The sequence below is a fragment of the Rhinolophus sinicus genome, chromosome 9 (genome assembly GCF_057876585.1).
Source record: "Rhinolophus sinicus isolate RSI-liver-muscle chromosome 9, RSI-T2T, whole genome shotgun sequence".
In the NCBI taxonomy this organism is placed as follows: domain Eukaryota; kingdom Metazoa; phylum Chordata; class Mammalia; order Chiroptera; family Rhinolophidae; genus Rhinolophus; species Rhinolophus sinicus.
Window position 1 is genome coordinate 4,373,188 of NC_142509.1, and position 24,432 is coordinate 4,397,619.

At 42.1% G+C, this 24,432-nt stretch overlaps 1 protein-coding gene across 9 annotated transcripts in view; it reads left to right on the forward strand.

Moving 5' to 3' along the window:
• Positions 1-317: 317 nt before the first annotated feature.
• Positions 318-24,432, forward strand: part of GRAMD1B (GRAM domain containing 1B) — a 239,107-nt gene continuing 214,992 nt past the window's right edge. For 3 of the 9 annotated variants that reach the window (XM_088800796.1, XM_074321146.2, XM_074321148.2), the window contains exon 1: positions 318-896. Coding sequence is in view for 2 of the 9 variants with exons in the window: in XM_074321157.2 (XP_074177258.1) it covers positions 871-896 (26 nt within the window). In the remaining 7 variants the exon portion in view is untranslated. The remainder of the gene's footprint in view (positions 897-24,432) is intronic. The other 6 variants (XM_074321150.2, XM_074321152.2, XM_074321154.2 and 3 more) reach the window with 3 other exon arrangements.

Sequence of the window (24,432 nt, forward strand, 5' to 3'; positions counted from 1 at the left end):
GGCGCGGCAGTGCATCTCTCTGAGCTTCCGTTTTCTCATCTGCAAAATGAACACTTGGAGCCTGAGTCCTCAGGCTGTGTCCTGTTACGCAGTGCCAGGACTTCAGCACTTCCCAATTCGGGTTCCACCCCATCCTGAAGACCCTTCGGGGTACGTGTGGACTCGTTCTGATCCACGCCCTTTGCCTTTCCCATCCCCGTTCTGATAGCGTGGCGGGAACCGGGGGACTCGGGTTTCCAGATGGGCTAGTGTCTCCTCCGAGCCGCCAGGCAGCGGCGCTTCTGCTGCTGGCTTCCGCAGGAAACTTGATGGTCGGATTTGCAAGGAGCAGTGGGTTTTAAAGGCACTGTGTGGTAGTGTGTCCCGGAGTTACACTGCAGTGCTCAACGTAGGAGCGAGGCAACACCCTCCGGGAACCCAGGCGCGGGCTGCACCGGGGAGGGCGCATGAGGGGAGGAGGACGACCGAGAGGCGAGGGCGCTGAGCGGGGAGGAGGACCGAGACCGAGCGGAACCACGGAGGCAGTCAGCGACCGCACAGACAGGCTCTCAGAGCGGCGGGAGCCGGCACGTACATGCACAGCAAGAGGGACCGCGATGCGGTAACAAACAGACTCCGCGACAGCGGGGCCTCGCAGCACCCCCAGAGGGGCTCCGCTTCCTCCCGCCCCGGCGCCGGCGCCGAACTGGGCTCCGGCCCGACCCCGCTCGGTTCCGGCGTCCTTAGGCGTCGTGCTCCTCCTCCCTCCTCCAGAAGGGGTTGGCGCTCCTCTTTGCAAAGCCAGGCCCCCGGGGACATGAGGTGAGCTGTAGCCAGCAGCCGGTGTGTTCTGGGCGCTGCTGACCTGGAACACGCGGCCCGTCTGCCCGCATGAGAGCCTTTCCTAGCAGACCCAGGTAAGAACTGTCCGGCCTTCCTGAGCCCAAGGAGGAGCACACCTGGATGCAGGGGCGCCGATCCCGGCGACACTGGAGGCTGTGGAAACATTGGGGTGGGGGTGGGGTCTGCTGGTTTTTGGCATCTGCATTTTCTCAGTGCAACCTCAAAGTTCCAGAGGGCACAGTACAGCTATTAACATGGATTGTGACCTGGTGTGGTGTCCATACCTGAGAGTTGGTGTCCCCAGGAAACCACAGGAACAGACTACCTCCTTCAGGAGTTTCCAGAGATGGCTAAGCTCACTTCTTTCTCCATTAGTTCTGGAGATGTGCTCAGGCAAGTGGTGAGGGAGGGGCTGTGGGCATGGACATTCTGTCTACTTCTCTTCAGCCTTCTGGCAAAAGTCTGAACTGGGGACACTGGCTTTCCTAATTCTGGGCGGTACTACCCTGACTCCATCTGGCCACCCCCATCAATCTTATGCCTATTCCCCTTGCATTGTAGAAGTCCAAGATTTGAAAGAAAGACAAAGTAGACATCATGGTGTTTATCTGAACATAGCTAGTAGGACTAGAGAAAGTTCTGCCATTCCTAATTTCTTCCAAGTGTGGTGGGAGGTCTAGTAATTGGAGAAATTCCTGATTTGGGCCTAGGGATGCATGGAGTCCCATTCCAGAAGAAACCGAATTACTTATGGAGTAGAGGAAGGCATGAGAAGGTGTGGTCATTAGAAGTTGTTAGAGCCCAAACAACTTCTTTACATCCATCTGCCGGCCTCGTGCCTGGAGAAACTTCATTGCTCAAAAAATGTGTTAGCAGGGTGCATGGGCTCCAAGGCCACGTATGAAGGAGCAGTTGATGGCATGCGCCCAGCCTCTGCATCCTGCTGGGCCGGGTGCAGTTGTGAGGGAGACTCTATTCCATTCCGAGAATTAGAGCAGGGCAGGCCGGAAGGATTGTGCACAGCACGTATACTTGGAATAGCCCTAGTTTTATTCAAGGAAATTAAAAAAAAAAGACTAGTAAACAAAAATAATAAAATGTTTTCATGACAAAAGCAGAAAAACTCCCAGCACACCACTTTACATGAGGACAAAGAAGTTTGTGCAGGGGGCTGAGTTGTCGCCTCTGCCAGCACCTATGTGGGCACATCACCTTTTGGAGATACAGTGTTTTATGGATGAGGAACCTTCTGCCTGGGAACTTTTCAAGAGGAGCATATCTCAGCTGGGGCTCTTTGTTTAAGCTCAGGAAACTAATATTAGAAGCAGGTTGCAAGTGCTGCCTTTTTATCCCCCACCTCAGGGTCCTGCTTTGCTCTTAATCTGATCTTCAGGCTCAATGTGGAATAGGCACACTCAAGAGGCATACTGTCTCTCTCTCTCTCTCTCTCTCTGTCTCTCTCTCTCTCTCTCTCTCTCTCTCTCTCTCTCTCTCTATCATTAAACAGTGTTTAGAAGGTCACAGGGCAAAATATAGACATGTGTTTACTGTGTGAGCAAATCAGTCTTCTGCTCTGGGGGAGGTTAATGTTTAGTCTCTCTATTCAGTGGTGCCTCTGCCTTTGTTCCTTAAAGATTATGTCTCCTGCTCATACCCAATGTCCATGTCACCTTCGCTGTTGCTCACAACTTGAACTGGCTGCCTTTGATGGTGTACAGTGAAGTCGCGGGTGAGGTCACCAGTGTTTGGGTGAGGTACTTCCTCCCTGTGGGGACAGAGCCAGGAGTTCAGTTTCCAGGTTCTCGGCCTCACGTGGAAAGGTGCTCACTCGGGTAGTAAATGGCCATCAGCTGTGGCTAGTTGGCCATCAGCTGTAACCAGTGAGCCATTGGCCACTAATATAACTGCCATGGCTACGCTATCAGAAATGGGGGCTAGCAAGAAGACGGTGGCTGGGGTAGCAAGAGCAGATTGCAGTTAGCACGGTGGATTGCAGCTAGCGAGTGAGGTTGGTTGGCAGAGAGTAGTGGACGGCAGGTTGTGAATAGTGTGACTCCTGCTGCCTGTGTCTCCAACCCAGCTGCCAGCGAGACTATAGTGGTATGACTCCCCTACCTATGGCTCCGTGGGTGTTCCTTTTTGGCCTCACCATGTCCTGCATTCTTATGTGGGGAGCGGGAACTGAGACCCCGCAGGCCGCCCTGCATGACACTCCTCCCATCCCTCCCCCCTTTGGCCTCTTTACCTTGTAACTTCTCAGAAGATCTTGTCCTCAACATGCAACCTGAGCCAAGAGCTGTGCTGGGGGCATCATGGGTATTCAGGAGACACAGGGTTCCCAAGGGTGGGTGGAAGTTCTGGTTTCCCCTGTCCACACTTAAAGGCTGTTTGGTTTTGGAGATTTGGGGCTGGGCTCTGGTGATAGTGTTCAAAAGAAACCATTATGAGCAACTGTAGGATGCTGCTATAGTACCCCAACTTGACATTGTCACCAAATGTGACTGTTTTATTTGGATTCTTGCTGGGCTGTATTCAAGGATTATAGACCTTGAATGAAATTACAGCTGTACAAGGAGACCACCTTATAACGGTTGTCCTGCCCCCACCTCCTAGCCTTCACTTTTGGACTATAGCAGTCATCTGATGTCTTTGCAGATTATCTCACTGGCAGGGCTCTACCATCACACACATCTGTAGCCTGCAAACTGTAACTGACATCACCAGCCCCAGGGCTGCAGCTGCACTCCAGTGGGGTTTTCACTGCTCTGCTCCCACTGGTTGCTGTTTTTGAACAGGTGGCACGTAGTTTTCAGCTGCATGTGGCTTTGGGCTGTTATTTACAATTCTGCTGTGAATTATCACCCATTCCATTTGCCCTACTGATAGGGTGCTTTCTCTTAGGGGTGCCTGCTGCAGTTTATACTTTTGATTTTCATTGTTCTTTCAGCCTGATCAGGATTTTTTCTTTCCCCCTTTTGCACCTGTGGATTGCTACATTAGGAACCACATTTCATTTTTTGCCTAGGCATGATCATTCTTCAAATTGTACTAAAATAATTATTTCCTTGGTTTGATCCAGAATCCTAATACACACAAAGCAGAAACACTGCATGTGGCTTTCAGATGCCAGGGTTCCACATCCCCTTTATTTTGGTGTTTACAAAGCTCTGGCTTCTAAGGGATGCCCTACTATACACTCTGCTTTGTACCTGGTAGGTATGCATTGCACATCTGCATAACAAATGAACATTTCCCATAAGAGGCAGGAGGGTGAACACAGTGTTACTATGAAGAGAGGGTGAGATATTTTAGCAAATGCGATCCTGAATCGGCATAAAGTTGTTAGGAGGGTCACCTTAATTTCCTGAGGTCTGATTTGGTGTGTGTGAAGATAGAGTTCTTAAGAAAGGGGAACACTTGTCAGTGGACTCAAGTACAGAGCCATAAGAGCACTAAAAGCAGGAATTTAAGTTATTTCCTGAGTGAGTTGGCATTGATGAATCTGTGAGTTAGTGGTCTGCTCACCACCTTTTTGGTTAGGCTTCTGTCAAACCAACAGTGAAATCCTGTCTTCAGAAAGAAAGTTACTGGCGATTCATAGGAGAGACATACAGCTCCTGGTTCAGGGGCACCGCAGTCACTGAGCCCGTTCTAGCAGAGTAGAGGAGTTAAACTGACTTGGTTTCATCAGCCGTACTAACAGACCTGAAACAACCTGAATCCTTTGGTTTGAAACTAGGCCAAATAGTGGGCACTTTCTGAGACCCCAATGGACGTGAAGCAGGAAGCACCTCCTCTCTCAGCACCATGAGGGCTTTGGCGCAGCTCTGGAGCCCCTGGTAAAAGGGAAATTTCCCTTTCTGCACCAGAATTGTAATAAGGTTGGTGTGGAGGTGGCTGTGGGCGTCAAGGATCAGATTGGAGAGTGCAACTTGAATATTTATTTTAAACACACTTCACAAAATTAAAAATGGATTTGTCCAAAACACAAGGCCAGTGAGGTACTATCTGCCTGACCACGTCCTCAACCCCCATCCCCACCCCCTCCAGGAGTTGCTGAGCTCAACGAATAATAAACATACTTGGCTAGATGAGGGAATATGAAAAAAGGCAGCCCCTGCAGTTCATCTGCCATTTCATCTTCCTGAGCCCTGAAATTCCATTTTCCTAAACAATTTCAGTGTCTGGGACTTGGAGAAGGACATGGGCTAGAGATGGGAATTGGGCAGAAGAGCAATTCTTAGAAAAGTTTGTGAGACCCACGTTGCCTGGAGACAGGCTGCCTAAGAAGGCAGGCGTGGTCCAGGGGAGGGTGTCAGAACATGGGAGGAGAACCGGTCCCTGAGAAGAAGAGAAATGACACATAAAAATGATGAAGGAGGGGAGGGCAGGTGGCAGAGAGAGGAAGCAAGTGAAGTAGGAGGAGAGAGGAAACTGAGTAAGAAAGAGGAAGATGCAGAGACTAAGTGCAAGAAAAGGCGAAAGAGGGGAAAAGAGCAGAACATAAATGAAGGCAGCACCTTGCTTGCAGGATTTTTGTCTTCCCCTTTTCCTTCTAGCAGAGGGAGAAAGCAGGCGATCCATGGGAATAGTGTGGTTTTGGTGCTATTGGAGCCTTCTCATTCAAGCTGTCAAGCCTCAACCCTTCATGGCAGTTCATTCTATTTTTACATTTTGCAGACTTGAAATTGAACAAATGACCCTGTGATGGCGTTGTCATGAAGATTTTATGCAGGACACCCACACAGCCAGTGCTGGGGTGGCTGAATATTTAACATAATATTCCATTTAATCAGATAAGAAGGCATCCTCCGGAGAAGGCTGGGCTTTGATAACAGCCTATAAAAAGCTGCTTTGATGAGAGTGAACGAAGCCAGAAAGAAATCTTGTTCTCTGGCTTGGTTGGTTTTGTTAGCAGGAACAATTCCAGTTAACTGAATTCTGGAGGACTTTAGCATTCCTCTTCACATACGTCTTTTTTTGTTTGTTTGTTTGTTTGTTTGTTTGTTTTTGCACTGGGTCTGTTTCTGGTCCAGTTCTTTTCGGAGATCTCATTGTTGGCAAAAAAAAAAAAAAAAAAAAAAAAAAGTTCCCTTGGCCTGAATTTGTTCTGGGTGGAAGCCCTGCTTAGAATCTGGGCACTAGCCCTATTTTTTTGGCCTAGGGAAAACGCATGTGCACTCTGCTCATATGACAGTGCTTAGGCAGCAAGAATAACAATGTTGTACATCTCATACTTGTTTAAAACACAGAACAGATAAGGTTTTGTTGGTTTAGACCCAGACTAAGTTCTTCAAGTCCTGGGAGCTTCAATAGCAATTAAATGCATGCTCCTAGGTACAAAACCATTCTTTTGGACAAAAAAATTAAAACAAAAACGATGTGTGTTAAGGGGACCAATTAACAAGACAAGGTTGGTTGGATAGATGTAAAAATGTAAGACTATTCAAAAGGCCTGTGGCTCCCATGCACATATTTGTGTTTGATAGGTTTATAGGCTCTTTGGCTATACATATTGAAAGTGTATATGCTCCCCTATCTATTAACCTCTAAAATGCTGTTTTAATAATGCTAGTACCTAAACCGGATAGTAATAAAGACTACTGTTGAGTTAGATCTGGCTTCAAAAGGAGTGGACCCGACAGTGGGACTCCAAAAGGAATACTTCTTCCTCTTGGCTAGCCTTGTAGAGGCTGATCTTTCCTTCTGGGTTGGAACAGGCTTACTAGTTGTAGAATATTCCCTGCAGTGTCTATAAAAAGTGACACAGAGAGTGATTGAGAGCGTGGACATGAGCCATGTGGATGTGTGTTCAAAGACCTGAGGAAATGAAGTCCATTTAGAGGAAAGTGAAGCTAGTTTCTATCCCTTCCCTTTAATCGGGTATCTATGTGCGTTTTCTTTCAGCATTCTTTCTTCTTGACTATCTGGTTCAGGCAGTTTATTTGGCAGACATGGCCAAAGAAACTTTTTATGCATCTTCGGGGGGAAAGGAAACAAGGTAAACTCAAGTCAGGACTTCCTTTACTACCCTTAAGTTCAAAGTATGGCCTCCTGGGTGTAAAGCCTCTACTTCTCACCCAGGTCTCTCAGCTCTGCAGTGCACAGAGTTGAGCATCATTGCCCAGTGTCAGCCCCACAGTTATTGGAGCCAAACACAGCTGTCCCCATCGTTGTTTTGTCATATGTTTTCCCAGACTTTTATACTTGGACCCTGCAACTCTTCATGCTCAAGTTTTTATTTAAATGAATTCCCAGGATGAGTTCCTCAACTTGTTTGGGAAGTAGAGAGGTTATACAAAGATTTTTATCTGAAAGTTTCCCTTTTCCTGGTGCGGAGGACTAGTTAGCTATCTCATGAGTATGGACAGTAAACAAAAGCATCTTGAACTCTTCATCATTATTATGTTAGTTCTACTAAAATATTATTCATAGTGTGTGTTCTTGCTCAGAGAGCTTTTTGTTATTTTATTTAATCATCATGAGAACTTTGTGCACAATACATTTTTATTATCTACATTTTATAGTTGCAGAAACTAGGGCACCGAGACATGATGCCCAAGATCACATAGGCAATAAGTAGTAGAGCCAGGACTTAAATCAATGTTCTAATCTTAAATACGATGATAATGAGGCTTCAATAAATTAAGGTGACCCTCTTGCTCTTGTGGATTCCACTCTACATTTTCAGTACCATTTTTCTTTCCCATCATCTTTCATTAGTTCTCCACCTCTGCAGGTGGGGGTTTACAAGCACCTCCTTCTAGGTGACACACAAAGGGATTCCTTAAAACATGGATGCCTACCCAAACCCAATTGAAGGGATTTAGAAGAGAGGTAGGCTGTATTATTAGGTTGGTGCACATGTAACTGCAGTTTTTGCAATTATTTTTAACCTTTTAAGCCGCAATTACATTTGCACCAACCTAATAAGTACTTTCATTGGGACCTACTGCCTTTCTTTTAGATTTTGGTATTTTAATCACTGCCAAATTTTCTTGACATTTAAGTCAAAGAAAATGCTGAATGAAAGTTGGCATTGTATCTACTCCTTGTAACGATGATATCCCTCCTTTTTTGTAGATTATCCTGAAGGAAGAGTCCTGCCCCATTGCCTCCTCCAGCTGAACCAGTGTCTAAGTAAATTTCTGTGAGACACAGAAATTATAGCAGATTTTGAGGGAAGCTACCACTTCCAAAAGACAGCTGAGAAAAGTCCTTTAAGATTCAAGCCTATAAATCACCCTTTTGAGGTCTTTCTTCATCTTGGTTGGACCATTACCTTCATTTGAACTCAATTGGCAGCAATCAATAGAGAATACTAATCCTAGTCCTGGCCGGTCTTTTGCATGCATGAGCTTCATGCTGTATGTCTAAGAAAGTACAAACCCAGGTAAATAAGGCTGTGCAATGGCTGTATTGAACAGTTAGACCAACCCAAGTTGATTAATATATTTTTGCTTGTTAAGAAGCAAGAATAAATTAGCAGGGATAGTAGGTCTATTTTCTTAGCGTGTTTGCTCAACTGTCAATGAGATTAGAGGATTTATAAAATTAGGTTTACAAACTCATTTCACCTATTCCTCTTTTTTTCTTCCAAAGTTTGATCATTCTTAACACATCTGGATGCCTTATGAACCTGAGTTTAGTGCTCGTGCTAGGCTTGGCTCCTCTCTGAAGCCTGGTGTGTTAGCAATGGTCAAATGTAATTCAGGCATTGAGTCTTTGGGCTATCTTATGCCTGCGTTGAACTCATGATACTGTGATCAAGTTTGGACAACTGATCTTGAGAGAGGATAAAAAGTGATACCAATAAGACTGAAACAGGAGAGAGAAGAATACAGACATTTGCACATTTTATGGATTGTATTCCTGTAAACAGTGGATAAAAATGAATTGATAGATTGGAATCTAGATTCTTCAGAGTACTGGTAAAGCACCCTTATCTCCTATTCTTTTCTACTAGGGTATCTTATCTCTACCAGTTGTGGACAGGATGTAATTTTATTCTGTTCTTGTTTATTTCTGTCATATTTTTTAAACCACATCCTCTCTTTATATTCTTGCAACAAACATTTGTTAAACAAGAAACCAGATGGTTATTGGGGATACAGTATTGAATAAGATAATTCTTTCTTCAAAGAGTTCAAGGTGTAGTGAGAAAAATAAAGTAGAAGAGTCGAAGACAACTTGTTAATGGCTATAATGAGGTAAGAATAAGAGAGAAACACTGAATCCAGATTCGTGAGCAGAACAGCCCAGGTGAATCTGATAAGGCTTTTTCAAAAAAATTATATGTGATATGGATTTTAAAAGGTGGTTGGGCACGTTCCAGATAGAGAAGAGTGAAATTGTCTTTCAGTGGTTAGCATGTACAAAAACAAGGTTGTGAGGTGCTGGATGTGTTTGTGAAGAGTAGTGTAGTCAGCTCATCAGGTATGCTATAGGAGGGGTGATGAGGCTAGAACAGCAAGCTGTAGGCAGGTTGTCAAAGTCCAGTTACACAGCTTGTACTTAACAGCGACAACTGGTAGCCCCAGACATTTCTCAGCAGAAGGGTGAAAAAAGAAGGTTCGTATTTTCAAGAAATAACTCTGGTGCAATGTGAAGGATGAGTGGAAACAGGCAGAGTCCAAAGGCCAGATGCGATATGGCGCTGCTGAACAGTCCAGGTGAGATCTGATAGAGTCTGAACTCTGGCAAGAAAGGTTAGAAAGCACTAGCCAGTTGAATAACTATGGTGGACACCTGAAACTAATATAATGTTAGCTATATTTTAAATAAAAATGTTTTAAAAAATAAAGACAAAAAACGGACTACCCAGATGTGAGAATTATTGTAGTTTAAAGGAGAATCATTGAAGTTTGGTAGCAGTTGAGTAGTAGATTCAGAGGGACGGAAGAGGGGGAGCCACAGGTTGCATTAATGTTCTAGCTTGATGTTATCTGTACGACGTCAATAGCCATAAATTGAGATATGAAGTACCCGAGAGAAGCAGAGTTGAAAGAGAAGATAATTTGAGCAGGATGAAGATTTAAAAGAGGCCACTGGAGTAGGGATGGAGAGATCATTTGTAAACTTTGTAACAAGCAGTTTCAATGAAGTTTTGGGGGAAAATGGATCAGGAGCAAAATAGTAACATTGCTCAGAGCTTAGGAGTTGAAGGAATAGAGAGTTTGGGGACACTACTTCAATTTTATAAAGAAAGGAGGATGTGAAACTTAGAAGAGAAGTAAGAATGAAAAAAAAGGAGGGGTGTAAAAAGAGGGAAAGCCCTTGAATATGTTTGCCAATAAAGAGAGGACAACTAGAGAGAAAGGGAGAGATTTAAAGATACAGGAAAGAGAAAAGACAGCTAAGGACGTAGGCTCTCTAAGAATTCCAGCGGTAACTATATATCTATCTATATCTATAGATCTACAAAATAAGACCTAGCCAGACAATCAACTCTAGTGCATCTTTTGGAGCAAAAATTAACATAAGACCTGGTCTTCTTTTACTATAATATAAGACCGGGTCTTTAATATAATATAATATAATATAATATAATATAATATAATATAATATAATATAATATAATGCCTGGTCTTTATAATATAAGACCGGATCTTATATTAAATTTTGCTCCAGAAGATGCATTAGAGCTGATTGTCTGGCTAGGTCTTATTTTTGGGGACACACGGTAGGTATGTAGGTAGGCATATATCTATATATCTACCTGTATATATTTGTATAGGTAGATATGTAGATATATATATAGATATGTAGATATAGAGATATAGTTAAATTTGTAGAGAAAATAATAAATGGAAACCAATATTTATGGCCTGCCAAGCGTTGTGCCAGGTATCTTACATTTATTGATATATTTAATTCTTATTAAAATCCTTTAAGGGGAGAGAGAGAATGCCCTTTTTTGGGAGAAAGTATGCAAGTAGCAAAAGATGAGCATTACTTTCTGGAGTGTAGATGTGAAGAACCATTGGAAGGCATTTCAAGAGATAACTTCAAGAGATAACTTTCATCAGTAATTTCTATTTCCTCCATAAAGAAAAAGTGATGTTATCTTCTGAGAGTAAAATGGGAAGTGGAGTAGGGAGTTTAAGAAGATTGGAAGAGTTTGAAAGAGTCCGAATTAGTGACTGTGAGTAAGCAAAAAGATTGCCACACAGTGCTGATGGCTGTTGAAACTGGACAGCACACTCTATTGCGACACTTTTGGCCTAGGCTTCACCATGTCCCGTGAGCTGGGCAGAGAGAGCAACTGGCTGACTCTCTCCCAGGTAGGAGATGAATTGGGAAGGTCTGGCTGAACCACAAGGTATTGAGAGTGCTGGTAAGACAATTGTTGAGAAAAGTGACCAAGAGGAAAGTAAAGCCGGAAGATGATGGATAAACTGCGAGAATGATGAGCTAGAAGAGACTTACGGTAGGAACAGAATGAGAATTTCAAAGGATTAGAGGTTGAGATGACGACAGGTCTCAGGTAATCTAAGATCTAAGGTTGACATCTAGATAAAAGGTTGTTTCAGCAGTACGTATGTCAGAGACCACCTGCTTTAAATTAGCAAAATCTTATTTGTATTATCAAAGATGGAGCTCTTTCTTGTTAAATAGGTGACCAAGAAAGGCTGTGAAATTCAACATTGGCTAGTCCCATCCATCTGGAATTAGTTAGGCGCGGGCTGCTCTGGGAAGAGAATGGTGCTGGATGACATCTCATGGCCAATCTGCCACCAGGGCTTATGATTATGTGCAGGTGCAGAACCCAATTAGCAGGCATTTGAAGAGTTTCTAAACTGTGTGATGGCAGCTTTTTCTACACGGGACTTTTGAAAGTCCAAGTCACAGAATTATTTTTTTAAACGGGCTTTATTATTTTATTTTATTTCATATTATCAATGCCTTAAATTTGTCCCTTCCAGAGAACAGTTCACGAACTGAATTTCCTAGGCCATTTCTCATACCTCCACTCTAGTCAAATAACATAATGGTTTCCATTTTTGCCCAATTCAGCATATTCTGTGGGGCTGATTCACCACTGAGCCACATGCTTTCTTCAAGTGTTATCACTAGAAGCCAAGCAAATGATGGGCCTGCAGAGGCAAACAAAAGATCTTTCTGTCAGTCAGGGAACAGCAGCAGCAGGTGATGAGCCCTGCCTGCCTGGCCCTTTCTGACTTGTTCTGTTAGCGTTCTCTATGGTTTGTCTGTCCTGACTCTCTGTTCCCCTTCAGCCCCGCCCCCGTCTCAGGCTTCCCCTGTTTCTCGGTGTTGTTTGCTGCATCAGGCATCACTGCAACATCTGCAGTTTGGTGCAGCTACATGTCTCTGTTCTATATACAAACACCAAGAGAACAGAAATCTCTACCTGTTTGTAAACAATTAGTGTCATCCAAAAAGAGCTTTAGAAATCAGGAAAAAAAGTCTCAGCTATGTTTTATCTGCCTGTGTATTTGTTCACCTTGATTAAAGAGTACTGAAGCCAGCTTTTAAAACATCATTTCTATGTTAGTCTGTTATCCTTCCTTACAGGCAGTTCTGGTTTCTTCCATGGCTATTATAGTAGGAGGTTAAATGCAGGGCTTCAATATAGATGCCAAACAGAATTAACCCAGGAAACAATGTGTTAGGGTGTCCTTCTAATGATTAGGCATTACTTAGCTTTATGATGTATTCTGGGTAAGACATATTAAAAATTAGGATCTCAGTTGCCTTCCATGGCTTCACTTTTATATATTCTTGTCTATTTAGGGACCTGGCTATTTAGAATCATCTGAGTTAACATTTTACAGATGAGGAAAATGAGGCCCAGAGAAGAGACGTCAATCATCCAAGTTCATAAATCTGGTTGGTGGCAGGTCTGGGACTAGCATTCCCATCTCATGACACAGAATTTAGTGTCGGCAATTAAATCTCCAGTTGCTGGAAAGGATATTTTGAGGAGGGGTAGAATATTGTCCTCTTTTATGCGACAGCTTGTGGTGCAACATACAAGTATTCTGGGCCTCGGTTTGCCCTATGTGCAGATTATCTCATGAACTTCTCATGCTGCACCCACTGAAACTATCTCCCCCTCTCATTGTCTGTGGGTGTGTGCTTGAGGGAGAGTAATTTGAGCACGTAAATTTTGTTTTACCCAAATGAGAAACAAAAACTCATAGACACAGACAATAGTTTAGTGGCTACCAGAGGGTAAGGGGGGAGGGGGGTAGAAGATGAGGGTAAAGGGGACCAAATCTATGGTGATGGAAGGAGAAATGACTGTGGGTGGTGAACACACAATGGGATTTATAGATGATGTAATACAGAATTGTACACCTGAAATCTATGTAATTTTACTAACAATTGTCACCACAATAAATTTAAAAAAAATTTTTGTTTTACCACCACACATTTAAAACTCATATGCATGCTCATAGCAAATAAAAATGAGCCTTCTGGTTATTTATAACATGTCACCCTCTGTTAACATGCAGAGATTTGTGTTGATAATTGAGAGATGACTCTTTCTACGACATTATTGGTTTCTTATAGAGCAGAGAGGTTAGAACCATGTACCGCAGCTGCACAGCTCACTGAGTCCTAGAGCTGGAAGGTTTGTGGGTAGGGATGAATTTTCAGTAGTGTGAGCATGGATTTCCCTGATTGCCAGTCATTGATTATCTGACTTCTGACCTGCTAAGGTATGGCACAGACCATGTGACCTGTCCTAGTGGGGGAATATGAGCCAGTGCTTCTCCTTTCAGAAGTGGAAATTCTCCCAAGTCACTGCCTTGTCAGTTTGATGGGTTAGATGCTTAGGGCTGCAGGAGCCAGTCCTAAGCAATTCAGTCCTAACTTGAATTTGTGTCACCCCACAGGAAAGGCATACTAGAAAAGGGTAGAACATGCTTAGGAAGAAGGAAAACTCCACGTTCTATCTCTTACACGTGTAGGTGGGAGAAGGTCATTTGACTACACATAAGAAAATGTATGGGGACTAATTGAGCTGCTCATAATAACGAAAGTCTTCTGAGAAATTGTCCTACTCTCCTGTCTCTGTCTCCTTGAAACATGAGTTCATAAATTATATTGGGAAACCCTCAAAGAAATCATACAGGCTCTTTTGGCCGGAGCTTGAGGTCCCTAAGAGTTTAGCTGTACAGAAATCATGGTCATTTTGGATAATTGATTCCTATTTGCTGATTATTTTGCTCTCTGATTTTCCTTTCCCTGGGGAGAATCCCATCTGGACCACATATCAGTTAACAGCCTTGATGTCATCCATGTTAATAGCTTTACTGAGTCTGTATTCAGACATATTAGCCATGAAGAGAAATGTGAGATGTGGTAGGTGTTTCAATATGTCAATGGTCTCTAATGCTTTGACTATTTTCTCGTTCTGTTCAAATGCTGTTAACTGCTTCTAAAATGTTATAAATTATGTGTTTATTGTCTGGATTGTCCCTGTGTTATTGTTTCCATCTGTTCTTAAATAACTCATTTGATAAGTTTGTGTTTTGTCTGTCCAATTCTCCCCTGCCCCCGTGAAACTGAATCTAGTTTTCCAAGGTAGACCATTTTGCTGTTGAGTCTCTGAGACAGAAAATGATAATGCAAAGTAACATTATTACTTGTAGCCCCCTTCTTTTATAATAAACCACTGTTTCTGTTGAACTTTTAACTGAAAAACAGTCCAGCATTTCACGGAGTCATCTCACAAACAGGAGTATCATTAAGGTCCAAAGATTTCTAACCACAGATTTACTATCTTTGGAATAAAAGCTGGAGAGCAGCCTAACTCACGTCTAATGCAGGAAGGCCAAGTTGAAAAACAGCCTTGGCATCCTTCAGATCGCTGACCCTACAGGCATTACAACCTTCAAGTTCTCCTTTGCTAACAGCCTTCTGATGCACTTGTCTACCGTTTGGTTAAATTATTGCAAAGCAACAGTGAGTGAGTGACCCTCCGCTTTTATGTCCAGATCACCCAGTGCAGAGCTAATGGGCTCTCTGTGCTGAGTGCTTGGGTCATGAGCTGACAGATGTGGGAGAAGCAATCCCAGGAATGAGCTGTATTAAAATATAATTTAAAACTCTGTTGTTCAGCTGCCACAGCTCAGGTGAGGCACAATGACATCGGTGTTCCCCAATGTCGCATAGAGCAAGACAGTACTCTTCTGTGAATGAGTTTCCCTCAAAGTAGTCACAGAGTTTCGATAAAAGATATTCATTTGACCTTGGCATTTTTCCTGGTCTAATCTATATCTAAACAATCATCATTTTCATCATTGTTATCAACAATTTTTATTGAAACTTTTACCTTGGGCAAAACACTTTGTTAAGCACAGTACATTCATGATCTCACTGAGCTTACAATACCACCCTGAGTCAGGACTATTAATTTCCCCATTTTACAGATGAGGAAGCCAAGACTTAAGAGACTAATGACATCCTCAAGGTTGTTTTAGTGGTATTCAGAGCTGGGATTCAAATCTAGGTTTGATTTCAGAGCCTGAGCTTCCAGTACAACTGTGTTATCTGAAACAAAGCTGTCAGAAACTATTTACCGGGCATCTCTTCTATGTAAGGTATTGTTGGTGCAAAAGTAATAGCTATTTTTGCAATTATTTTTAACCTTTTAAACCGCAATTACTTTTACACCAACCTAATACTGTGTTTATAGGGCTGGGGTTACAAAGAAGCATAAGATACCTCCCATCCCTACATGCTTCAAATGTTGTTGGGCAAGAAGTTGTTTCGAAAATAATTTAAAACACACTAAATGCCCAAAATGTGGAACATAATAAATGTTATGTTAATAAGGAGAAGGTCTTAGAGAAGATGAGATTCATACTGGGCCTTGAACAGTGGGCAAAATTACATAGATGGAAAATAAATAGAAAAAGCATCTCACACAAGGAAGGTGATGTGAACAAACCCTAAGGATGAGCAAGCATAAGGCATATATTGTTGAAGGGTGGGGGTGGGGTTGATGATAAGTTATGCAGGAATGAAGTTTTTTTAAAAATTTTTTTCTTATTGGGGAATATTGGGGAGCTGGGCCCATCAGTTCCAAGTCGTTGTCCTTTGATCTATTTGTGGAGGGCGCAGCTCAGCTCCAAGTCCAGTCACCTTTTTCAATCTTTAGTTGCAGGGGGCGCAGCCCACCATCCCATGAGGGAATTAAACCGGGAACCTTCTTGTTGACAGCTTGCGCTCTAAACAACTGAGCCATCCGGCCACCCCTCCGAAAGCTCAGCTGCAGCTTGTTGCCTTCAATCTAGTTGTGGAGGGTGCAGCTCACTGGCCTATATGGGAACTGAACCAGCAACCCTGTTGTTCAGAGCTCGCGCTCTAACCAACTGTGCCACTCAGCCACCCTAGGAATGAAGTATTTTTGTATTTAACTGTTTGGTCAACGTATATTTACTGAATGCCTATTATATGGAAGTATTTTGTAGGGTAAGAATGAGAGATAAGGTTGAAAATGTAGATTGCAGCCTCACTGATATCCAGCTGGGACTTTATCTTATAAATCCGAAGTTTACAGTAAGTAGTCTAGGAGCAATAGATGGATTTTTGAAACCTTCTCTGACAAATTTCCAAGCTGGTTGCCTCTGTCATGTCCCCCCTCCCTAAATTTTTCTGGACTTCACGTTGTGGAGTGAGCATTCCTCTGACAACGATATCCATTTATTTATATGTAGGATGCCCATGTTTGGGGATTGGGGAAGAAGGAAAAACTATTAAAAAGTCAAAGGACAGATTGGGGAATTAGGCTACTGTCAAGTCACCAAAGCTCAGAAAGTGTTTGAAGAAATTGTAGACAGAAAGGGGTCATAGGTGTTAGATGCAACAAAGAGAAAATAAAGACATTACGGACCAAGAGAAATTTGGTGATTTTGAATTTAATGGCCGATTTTGATGATCGGTCTATCAGTGATCTTAGAGAACACATTTCAGTAGTGAGTGGAACAGGATCCCTGTTGCAGGGCACTAATAAGTAAAAGGAAGGATTATGGTCACAGTATACACTGCTCATTGTCGACATTCAGTGGCCAAAGGTGAAGAAAATGAAGATCATAACTGGAGCACAGAATTGATCAAAGATTTTTTTCCTTCAAAATGGGCAAAACCAGTACATATTTGAAGACTGGTTTTGCCCATTTTGAGGGAAAAAAATCTTTGATCAATTCTGTGCCCCAGTTATCATCTTCAATAGGATACAGAAAGAAGGAGAAATGAAAGAAATTAGACACAAAAGGTGTAACAGAGGGAACTCTTCCTGTCCATTGAGGTTTTGTAGCGTTATATTCTAATGACTAGATAAGTAGAAATTCTTAAAACTTGTTGGGTTTATTGGTGTAGTTATTACCTCCTTCCCATACCATCCACCTCCCAACTCAGTTCTCTTTCCTCTAAACCACAAGCCCATATTATCCTTAAACCCTCTGCTACTGGGTGATGACTGCATGGTAATGACTATCAATTTATTGTCAGAGCCATTTTTTTCCGCAAGCAGATGAATTTTCTGTTGAGTGTATTTACAACATTTTAAAGAAATTTCTGTCTATTTGAGTGTTTTTCTTTAGGCGTCTACCTTCGTGACTTAGTACTTTTGGATTCTTGAAGCTTTTCTCTTTTGTAGGAAGGAAGGAAGGAGGGGAGGGAGGGAGGAAGAAAGGAATATTTGAAACAAAGATTCACCCGTGCAGGAACATATGTGTGTGTTTGTATGTATACACACATCTGAAAGAATGTGTTTCAACAAGTACCCACTGAGCAACTACTTTGTGCCAGAACCTGTGTTTAGTACTAGGGTTGCAAAGAAGAGGAAAGGTACAGGCCCTGCTGTCAGAGTAATTCACTCTTTAGGAAAGAAGTCAACTTTAAAAACAGACACTTTACCTCTAGCACGATTAGGGTAGAGATAGACGTATGTCCAGCTGCTACAGTAATATAGACGGGAAGATTTGCAGCCCTACCTGACAGTATGGAGAAAAGTTTCCTGGATGAGGCGATGCTTAAGCATTTATATTTTGAAGGATAAGTGAGAGCAGGCAAAGAAAGGTGGGTGGAGCATCGTAGGCAGAAAAACACAAGCAAAGTCACAGGGGCCAAAGGAATTATGTTTTTTATAGAAAACATTTAGTTATGTTTAATTACTAGATGTAAAGTAACAGGGATGGCTTGAAGGAGATGAGATGTGCCCGGGTATGTGCACTAGGTAAGGTTATCAGGAACCTGACATACAATGCTAAGATTCTTAGGCTTTGTTCTAAAGACAATGGAGAGCTATAGAGGAATTAAAGCAGTGTTGTGTCGTAATCATATTTATGTGCAGATATAGTCTGGTTGCAAATGATTGAGTCAGGTGAGTGATTCAATTAGGAATGTCTTTTGTTTCAATTTACCAAAAACTCAACTACTAGCAGCTTAATCAAACATGTGAAGATATTTTTCGTGCAATAAGAAGTCTACGGAAAGGTGGTTTCTGGCATTGGTTTAGATACTTGACGATGCATTCGAGGACTCATTTCCACTACACCATCCTCACCATTTTTGCTACTGATCCTCATGCTATTACTCTGTGGTAACAAGGAGACTGGTACTGCTCAAGTCGCATTTTCATGTTCAGGGCGGAAGAAGGGGAATGTGCCAATGTTGTCTGTCCCTTTTCCAGGAAGCACAGGCTTTCCCAGAAGCTTCCCAGTACACTTTCCGTCATATCTCACTGGCCATACCTGGAAAGAGCCACCACTGGCTGCGAAGGAGACTGGAACAAAGTGTTGCTTCTTTATAGCTTCCATAGCAAAGGAGGGCGTTTGGAGTGCTGAGTCAGCCAACCAACAGTGCATGCCAGACATTGATATACATCAGGGGCTTGAAATTGCACTGTTTTCTCGTAAATAACATTCTGTGCCAGGCAGCAGAGGTGGCAAAGTACCCAACTCAAAGCAAAGCAGTGAACATGTATCCTAGCTGTTACAAGAGACAAGCCCAGAAGAAGAAGGGCACTGGGGCTTGGGTGCCGTTAGCGTGGGTTGTGCTCTGGGCACCATAAGGGTCGTCTTGCTGCTGAGCCAGTAAACGTGTGCTTCATCCCAGGTTGATTGTTGAAAATTGAAAATCCTGCCATGGAACTCACTTCCCTTCTACATCTTGGAGTGCCTCACTGGGCCTTAATAATTATTTATTCCAAAGTTGGGATTCTGTTAGACAATATTGGAGGATAGGCAGGATAGAGTTAAGGAGGTGACAGCGACAATATGGACCATGTCATTCCTCAAGTAGCTTATGTTCCCTATATGGAACAATTTAAAAATTGTATAAGAGACAATAGGAGCAAATGCTCCTGGCTTGATACAGACTGAGTGTCAGCAATCAAGCCCTGGGCCACCATTCTCCTACAGGTTGGGTTTTAGTGTCTCCAGTCAGATCACACCACTGTATGGTTTTCAACACTACTTTGGAGGATTGACTGGCTGGGCTGCCTAATGCAAACATGTCAAGAATCAGTGTTTGGTCAGCAGCCCTGCCCTCACCCGATTACTTTCACAGGTGTATACACTTATTGGAGTATATCCAGTCTCCAATCCCTCTTCCCTGTCCTATATGTCAGAAAGAAAGAGAACAGCTCTGGCATATCCATTTTACTGATTTATTTCTAATTTTTCACATTTTTAAATTTATTGGGGTGACAATTGTTAGTAAAATTACGTAGATTTCAGGTGTACAATTCTGTATTACATCATCTATAAATCCCATTGTGTGTTCACCACCCAGAGTTAGTTCTCCTTCCATCACCATATATTTGATCCCCGTTACCCTCATCTCCCACCCCCCACCCCCCTTACCCTCTGATAACCACTAAACTATTGTCTGTGTCTATGAGTATTTGTTTCTCATTTGTTTGTCTTGTTCTTTTGTTGTTTTTGGTTTATATACCACATATCAGTGAAATCATATGATTCTCTGCTTTTTCTGTCTGACTTATTTCACTTAGCATTATACTCTCCAGATCCATCCATGTTGTCACAAATGTTCCTATATCATCTTTTCTTACCGCCGAATAGTATTCCATTGTGTATATATACCACAACTTCTTTATCCATTCATCTATCGAAGGACATTTTGGTTGTTTCCATGTCTTGGCCACCGTAAACAAAGCTGGAATGGACATTGGAGCACACGTGTCTTTCTGTATAAATGTTTTGAGATTTTTTGGGTTGATACCCAGGAGAGGGATTGCTGGGTCATATGGCAATTCTATTTGTAATTTTTTCAGGAACCTCCATACTGCCTTCCATAACGGCTGCTTTAGGGTGATTATTGATATATGAAGATTTCCTATCATTCTGTCTTTGGTTTTCTGGTAGGACTGTGTCTCCATTTATTTATTTATTTATTTATGCCTTTTTATTGTTGTCTATTATTTCAGTATGGTAGTATTCTACGGTTTTTTTCCTCTGTTTCTTCTTTTATTATGTTATATATTTCAGTTCTGGGTTATTTTTTTGAGTGATTACCATTAAGCTAACGTAAAAGAAAGTTGCATATTTAGAATATTCCATTTTCTTTAGCATATTTACTTTCTCCATTTCCTTATGCCGGTTCAGATCTTTAGTCTCCCCTTTCTTTGTTTTTGTTGTCACAAATTATCCCTATTTATGCAGTGAGTTGATTCCTGTGCTGTAGTAACAAGTTGTAGTTTTCCTCTTTTTCTTTAAGTGTTATTTTTTTCTTCTTTACCCTGTATGTTATGTTTATGTGTATTATTTGGTGTAGGGGTTGCCATTTCCTGCTTCTGTCTGTCTGTTTGCAATACTACTCACGGTTTTGTATTCTTTTGCTTTTTTGTTTCAAGTCAAATAGCCTCCTTCAGTATAACTTGTAGTGCAGGTCGTGTGTTAGAAAATTCCCTCAGCTTCTGCATGTCTGGAAAGGTCTTTTTTCCTCCTTCATATCTAAAGGATATCTTTGCTGGATATATTATTCTTGGCTCATCATTTCTCTTTTTTCAATAGTTTGAATATTTGATCCCACTCCATCCTGGCTTGTAGAGTTTCTGCTGAAAAATCTGATGACCTAATGGGCTTTCCTTTGTAGGTTACTCTCTTCTTTTCCCTGGCTGCCTTGAGGATTCTTTCTTTGTCGTTGATTTTAGACAGCTTCAATACAATGTGCCTTGGAGAAGCCCTGTTGGAATTGACGTTATTAGGTGTTCTATTTGTTTCTTGGATTCAAGATCCGGTTCTTTCCACAAGTTTGGGAAGTTCTCATCAACAATTTGTTTGAAAATATTCTCTGTTCCCTTCTCTCTTTCTTCTCCTTCTGGTACGCCCATTATTCTTATATTGCTCTTTCTGATGGAGTCAGAAAGTTCTTGTAGAGTTCTTTCATTTCTTTTAAGTCTCAAGTCTCTTTCTTCTTCCATCCGTGCCATTTCCAGATTTCTATCTTCGATGTCACTGATTCTTTCCTCCATCTGGTCAACTCTACTTCCTAAGCTGGTTATTTCATTCTTAATTTCTTCTTTTGAGTTCTTAATCTCCAGAAATTCTATGTGGTTCTTTTAAAAATTTCAATCTCTTTGGTAAAATGTTCATGTTGTTCTTTAATTGTGTTTCCGAGTTCATTAAACTGCCTTTCTGTGTTTTCTTGCATCTCGTTGAGTTTTTTCAGAACTGCAATCTTGAATTCTCTATCATTTAAGTCACATATTTCAATGGCGTTAAGTTTATTTTCTGGAGACTTTTCATTTTGTTTCTGAGCTGCCTTGTTACCTTGGTTATTCATGGAAATTGGTGAAATATTATTTCTCTTTCTAGTCATTTACAGGAGTGGATTCTGTAACAGGTTGGTAGGAAGAGATCTTTACTTTGCTTTATAGTAGGTGTTGGTAGAATGTTTTATTTTCTTTCCAACTGCAGCCTTTTATTCTCTTTTACGCTGTAATGCTATATTTTCTCTGCACTGTTCTGGCTTCTCACACAATGAGGAAGGTCCCTGGAAGGTGAGCTTCTCCTCTGTGAGCAGGTTGCCTGGGTCACAGGGCACCATCTCCGTGGGGTTATGTGGAAAGCTTCTGAAATTCCAAAGCTTCTGAAGTACACAAATTCAGGGCTTGTGTGTTTCAGCTGCTCTGTTTACCCCTACAGGGATCCACCTAGATAGATGGGGTGAGGCCAGGTGGATTGTGAGAAGTGGCTCTGAGCAATGGCAAGGACCACCACCACAGCCCGTCCTGCACCCAGGGCTACTCCCCTTTGCCAGAACTAGTTGGGCTGCGAGTCCATGGCTGCGGGCCACAGTTCTCAGAACTGCAAATATTCTGTTATTTTGATCTAACACTGCTATCGTTCTGCTTCTAGCACTGGGCAGGTGGAGGCAGGGTGAGCTCCGGAAGGGTGAGAGGGGGCGGCTAGGCTCTGCACCTTTGCCTTCTGTCCTTGGCTTAGCAGTGAGGACTTGAGCCTCCGTTTTCACCCTTCTTCCCTCAGTCTTTGCTCCAAGGTCTCTGCTGTGAGCATTGGGTGAGCGTTGGGTTCAGCATATTATATGCTGATCCCTCAGGCGGGACTGTGGGCCATAAAGTGAGTGCTAGCAATCTGAATTCTTCCCTCTCCCTTGGCTACAGTAGCTCCATAGTGCAGGGAGCTTGGAGCTCTGAGGTAGGTCTGCCTCCTTTTTCTATTATTCTTTTTTTCTCACATAACCCAGTTTCAGTGGGAGTTGTGGGAAAAGCATGAAGCATTGAACTGTGTCAACCTAAAGAGGAACAAGGGAAGATGGTGACAAGGAAGAAGGGAGGGAGGAAGGAGGACTGGAGAACAGATAGAGGAATGAAAAGTGTAAAAATAACGGGTTATAGATTAAGAACATCTTCCAAAGACTCACTTACTGCAGCTGACAGTGTATGAAAGGCTGGAAGGAAGAGAAGAAACATAGATTCATAGTATCTGATTTGGAAAGGATGCAATAAGACATGAGTTCCAACCTCATGCAACCATTTAAATCCCACCTATGACATCTCAGTAGGGCTTTCTAATGGGAATGCTTTCATCACAGGTAGCTCGCTTTCTATCTCATAAGGAAAACCATTTGACCGTGGGACAACTCAGGCTGTGGGAGGGGCACTTCTTTTTGTTGAGCTGACTTTTTTTAAAAATTATTTTATTTTAAGTGTGTTTCTCCAGAACCCATCAGCTCCAATCAAGTCGTTGTTTCAATCTAGTTGTGAAGGGCGCAGCTCACAGTGACCCACGTGGGGATCGAACTGGCAACCTTGATGCTACCAGCACCATGCTCTAACTAACTGAGCTAACTGGCCATCCCCAGAGCTAACTTTTTAAAAAATGACTTCTATTGTTTGGCTTTAATTCTGCCGTTCTGGATTTCATTAACTTGATTCAGTTTTTCTTTTTCTTTTCTATTCTTTTTTTGTGTGAATCTTTCACGTAATTAAAAGTAGCCATCATATTTCCCTTATGGCTTCACCCCTGTACACTAAATTCCTGACCTCGATTTTTTTATTAAAAAATGTTTTGTAATCTTTTGATTCTCTACTCCAGTCACTTTGTCCTCCTCTGTAAGCACTTCAGTTGGTTTGTATCCCCTCAAAAGTGGAATCCCCAAAACTAAGCACAGTATTCCTGGGAAGTCAGAGTAGATAGGCCTCTTCCTAGACATTTGGAGTTGGATGTAGCCCAACATCAATTTAGATTTTCTCTTTTTCCAGCTGCTTTACACTGTTGGCATATATTGAGCTTATGGTAAACCATCAATAAAATACATACAACTCTTCTAATATGCAATCATTTTGACTATATTTCCTTATCTTGTTAACAATGATATAAAGATACTTCTGGATGTATTATTATGCTAAAATCTAGATATTCACTGTATTTTCACAATTCCCTAATCTATTACTGTAATCTAATAATTATATCCAAAGAGACAATAAGGCTCCTTTGACATTCCTTGGTTTTAGAGAAATTTTACTGGCTGCTATTGTTAACCACTTTGCTTTTTGAATGTTCATGGAACCATCTTATGAAATAATACAGTTGTAGAATTCCGCTAGAAATCTATTTCATGCTCATTGGTCTATAATTTGTATACCCTGCTTTCTTTTCTTCTCATTTTTTGAAAATTGGGATAGTTACCCACTTTCAATTTTACATAATCATTTTTATTCTTTATAATTACACACACACACACACACACACACACACACACACACACACACCCATGCACAGACACACACAAAGCCAGTGGGAGAAAGTGTGTATGAAGGAGCAGTAAAACTACGTCAGGAGAGTTCATAATGGTGAAGCATCCAACTGACAACTCAGGCTGGAGAGAGAGGAGCATAATACTGAGGAATTTGGGAGGAAGCCTCCAACAGATCACTCTGGGGTTGGGGAAAACTCTTTAAATTATGATGTCTTTGGGGGGTGGGAGATGAGGGTAAGGGGGATCGAATATATGGTGATGGAAGGAGAACTGACTCTGGGTGATGAACACACAATGGGATTTATAGATGATGTAATACAGAATTGTACACCTGAAATCTATGTAATTTTACTAACAATTGTCACCCCAATAAATTTAATAAAATAA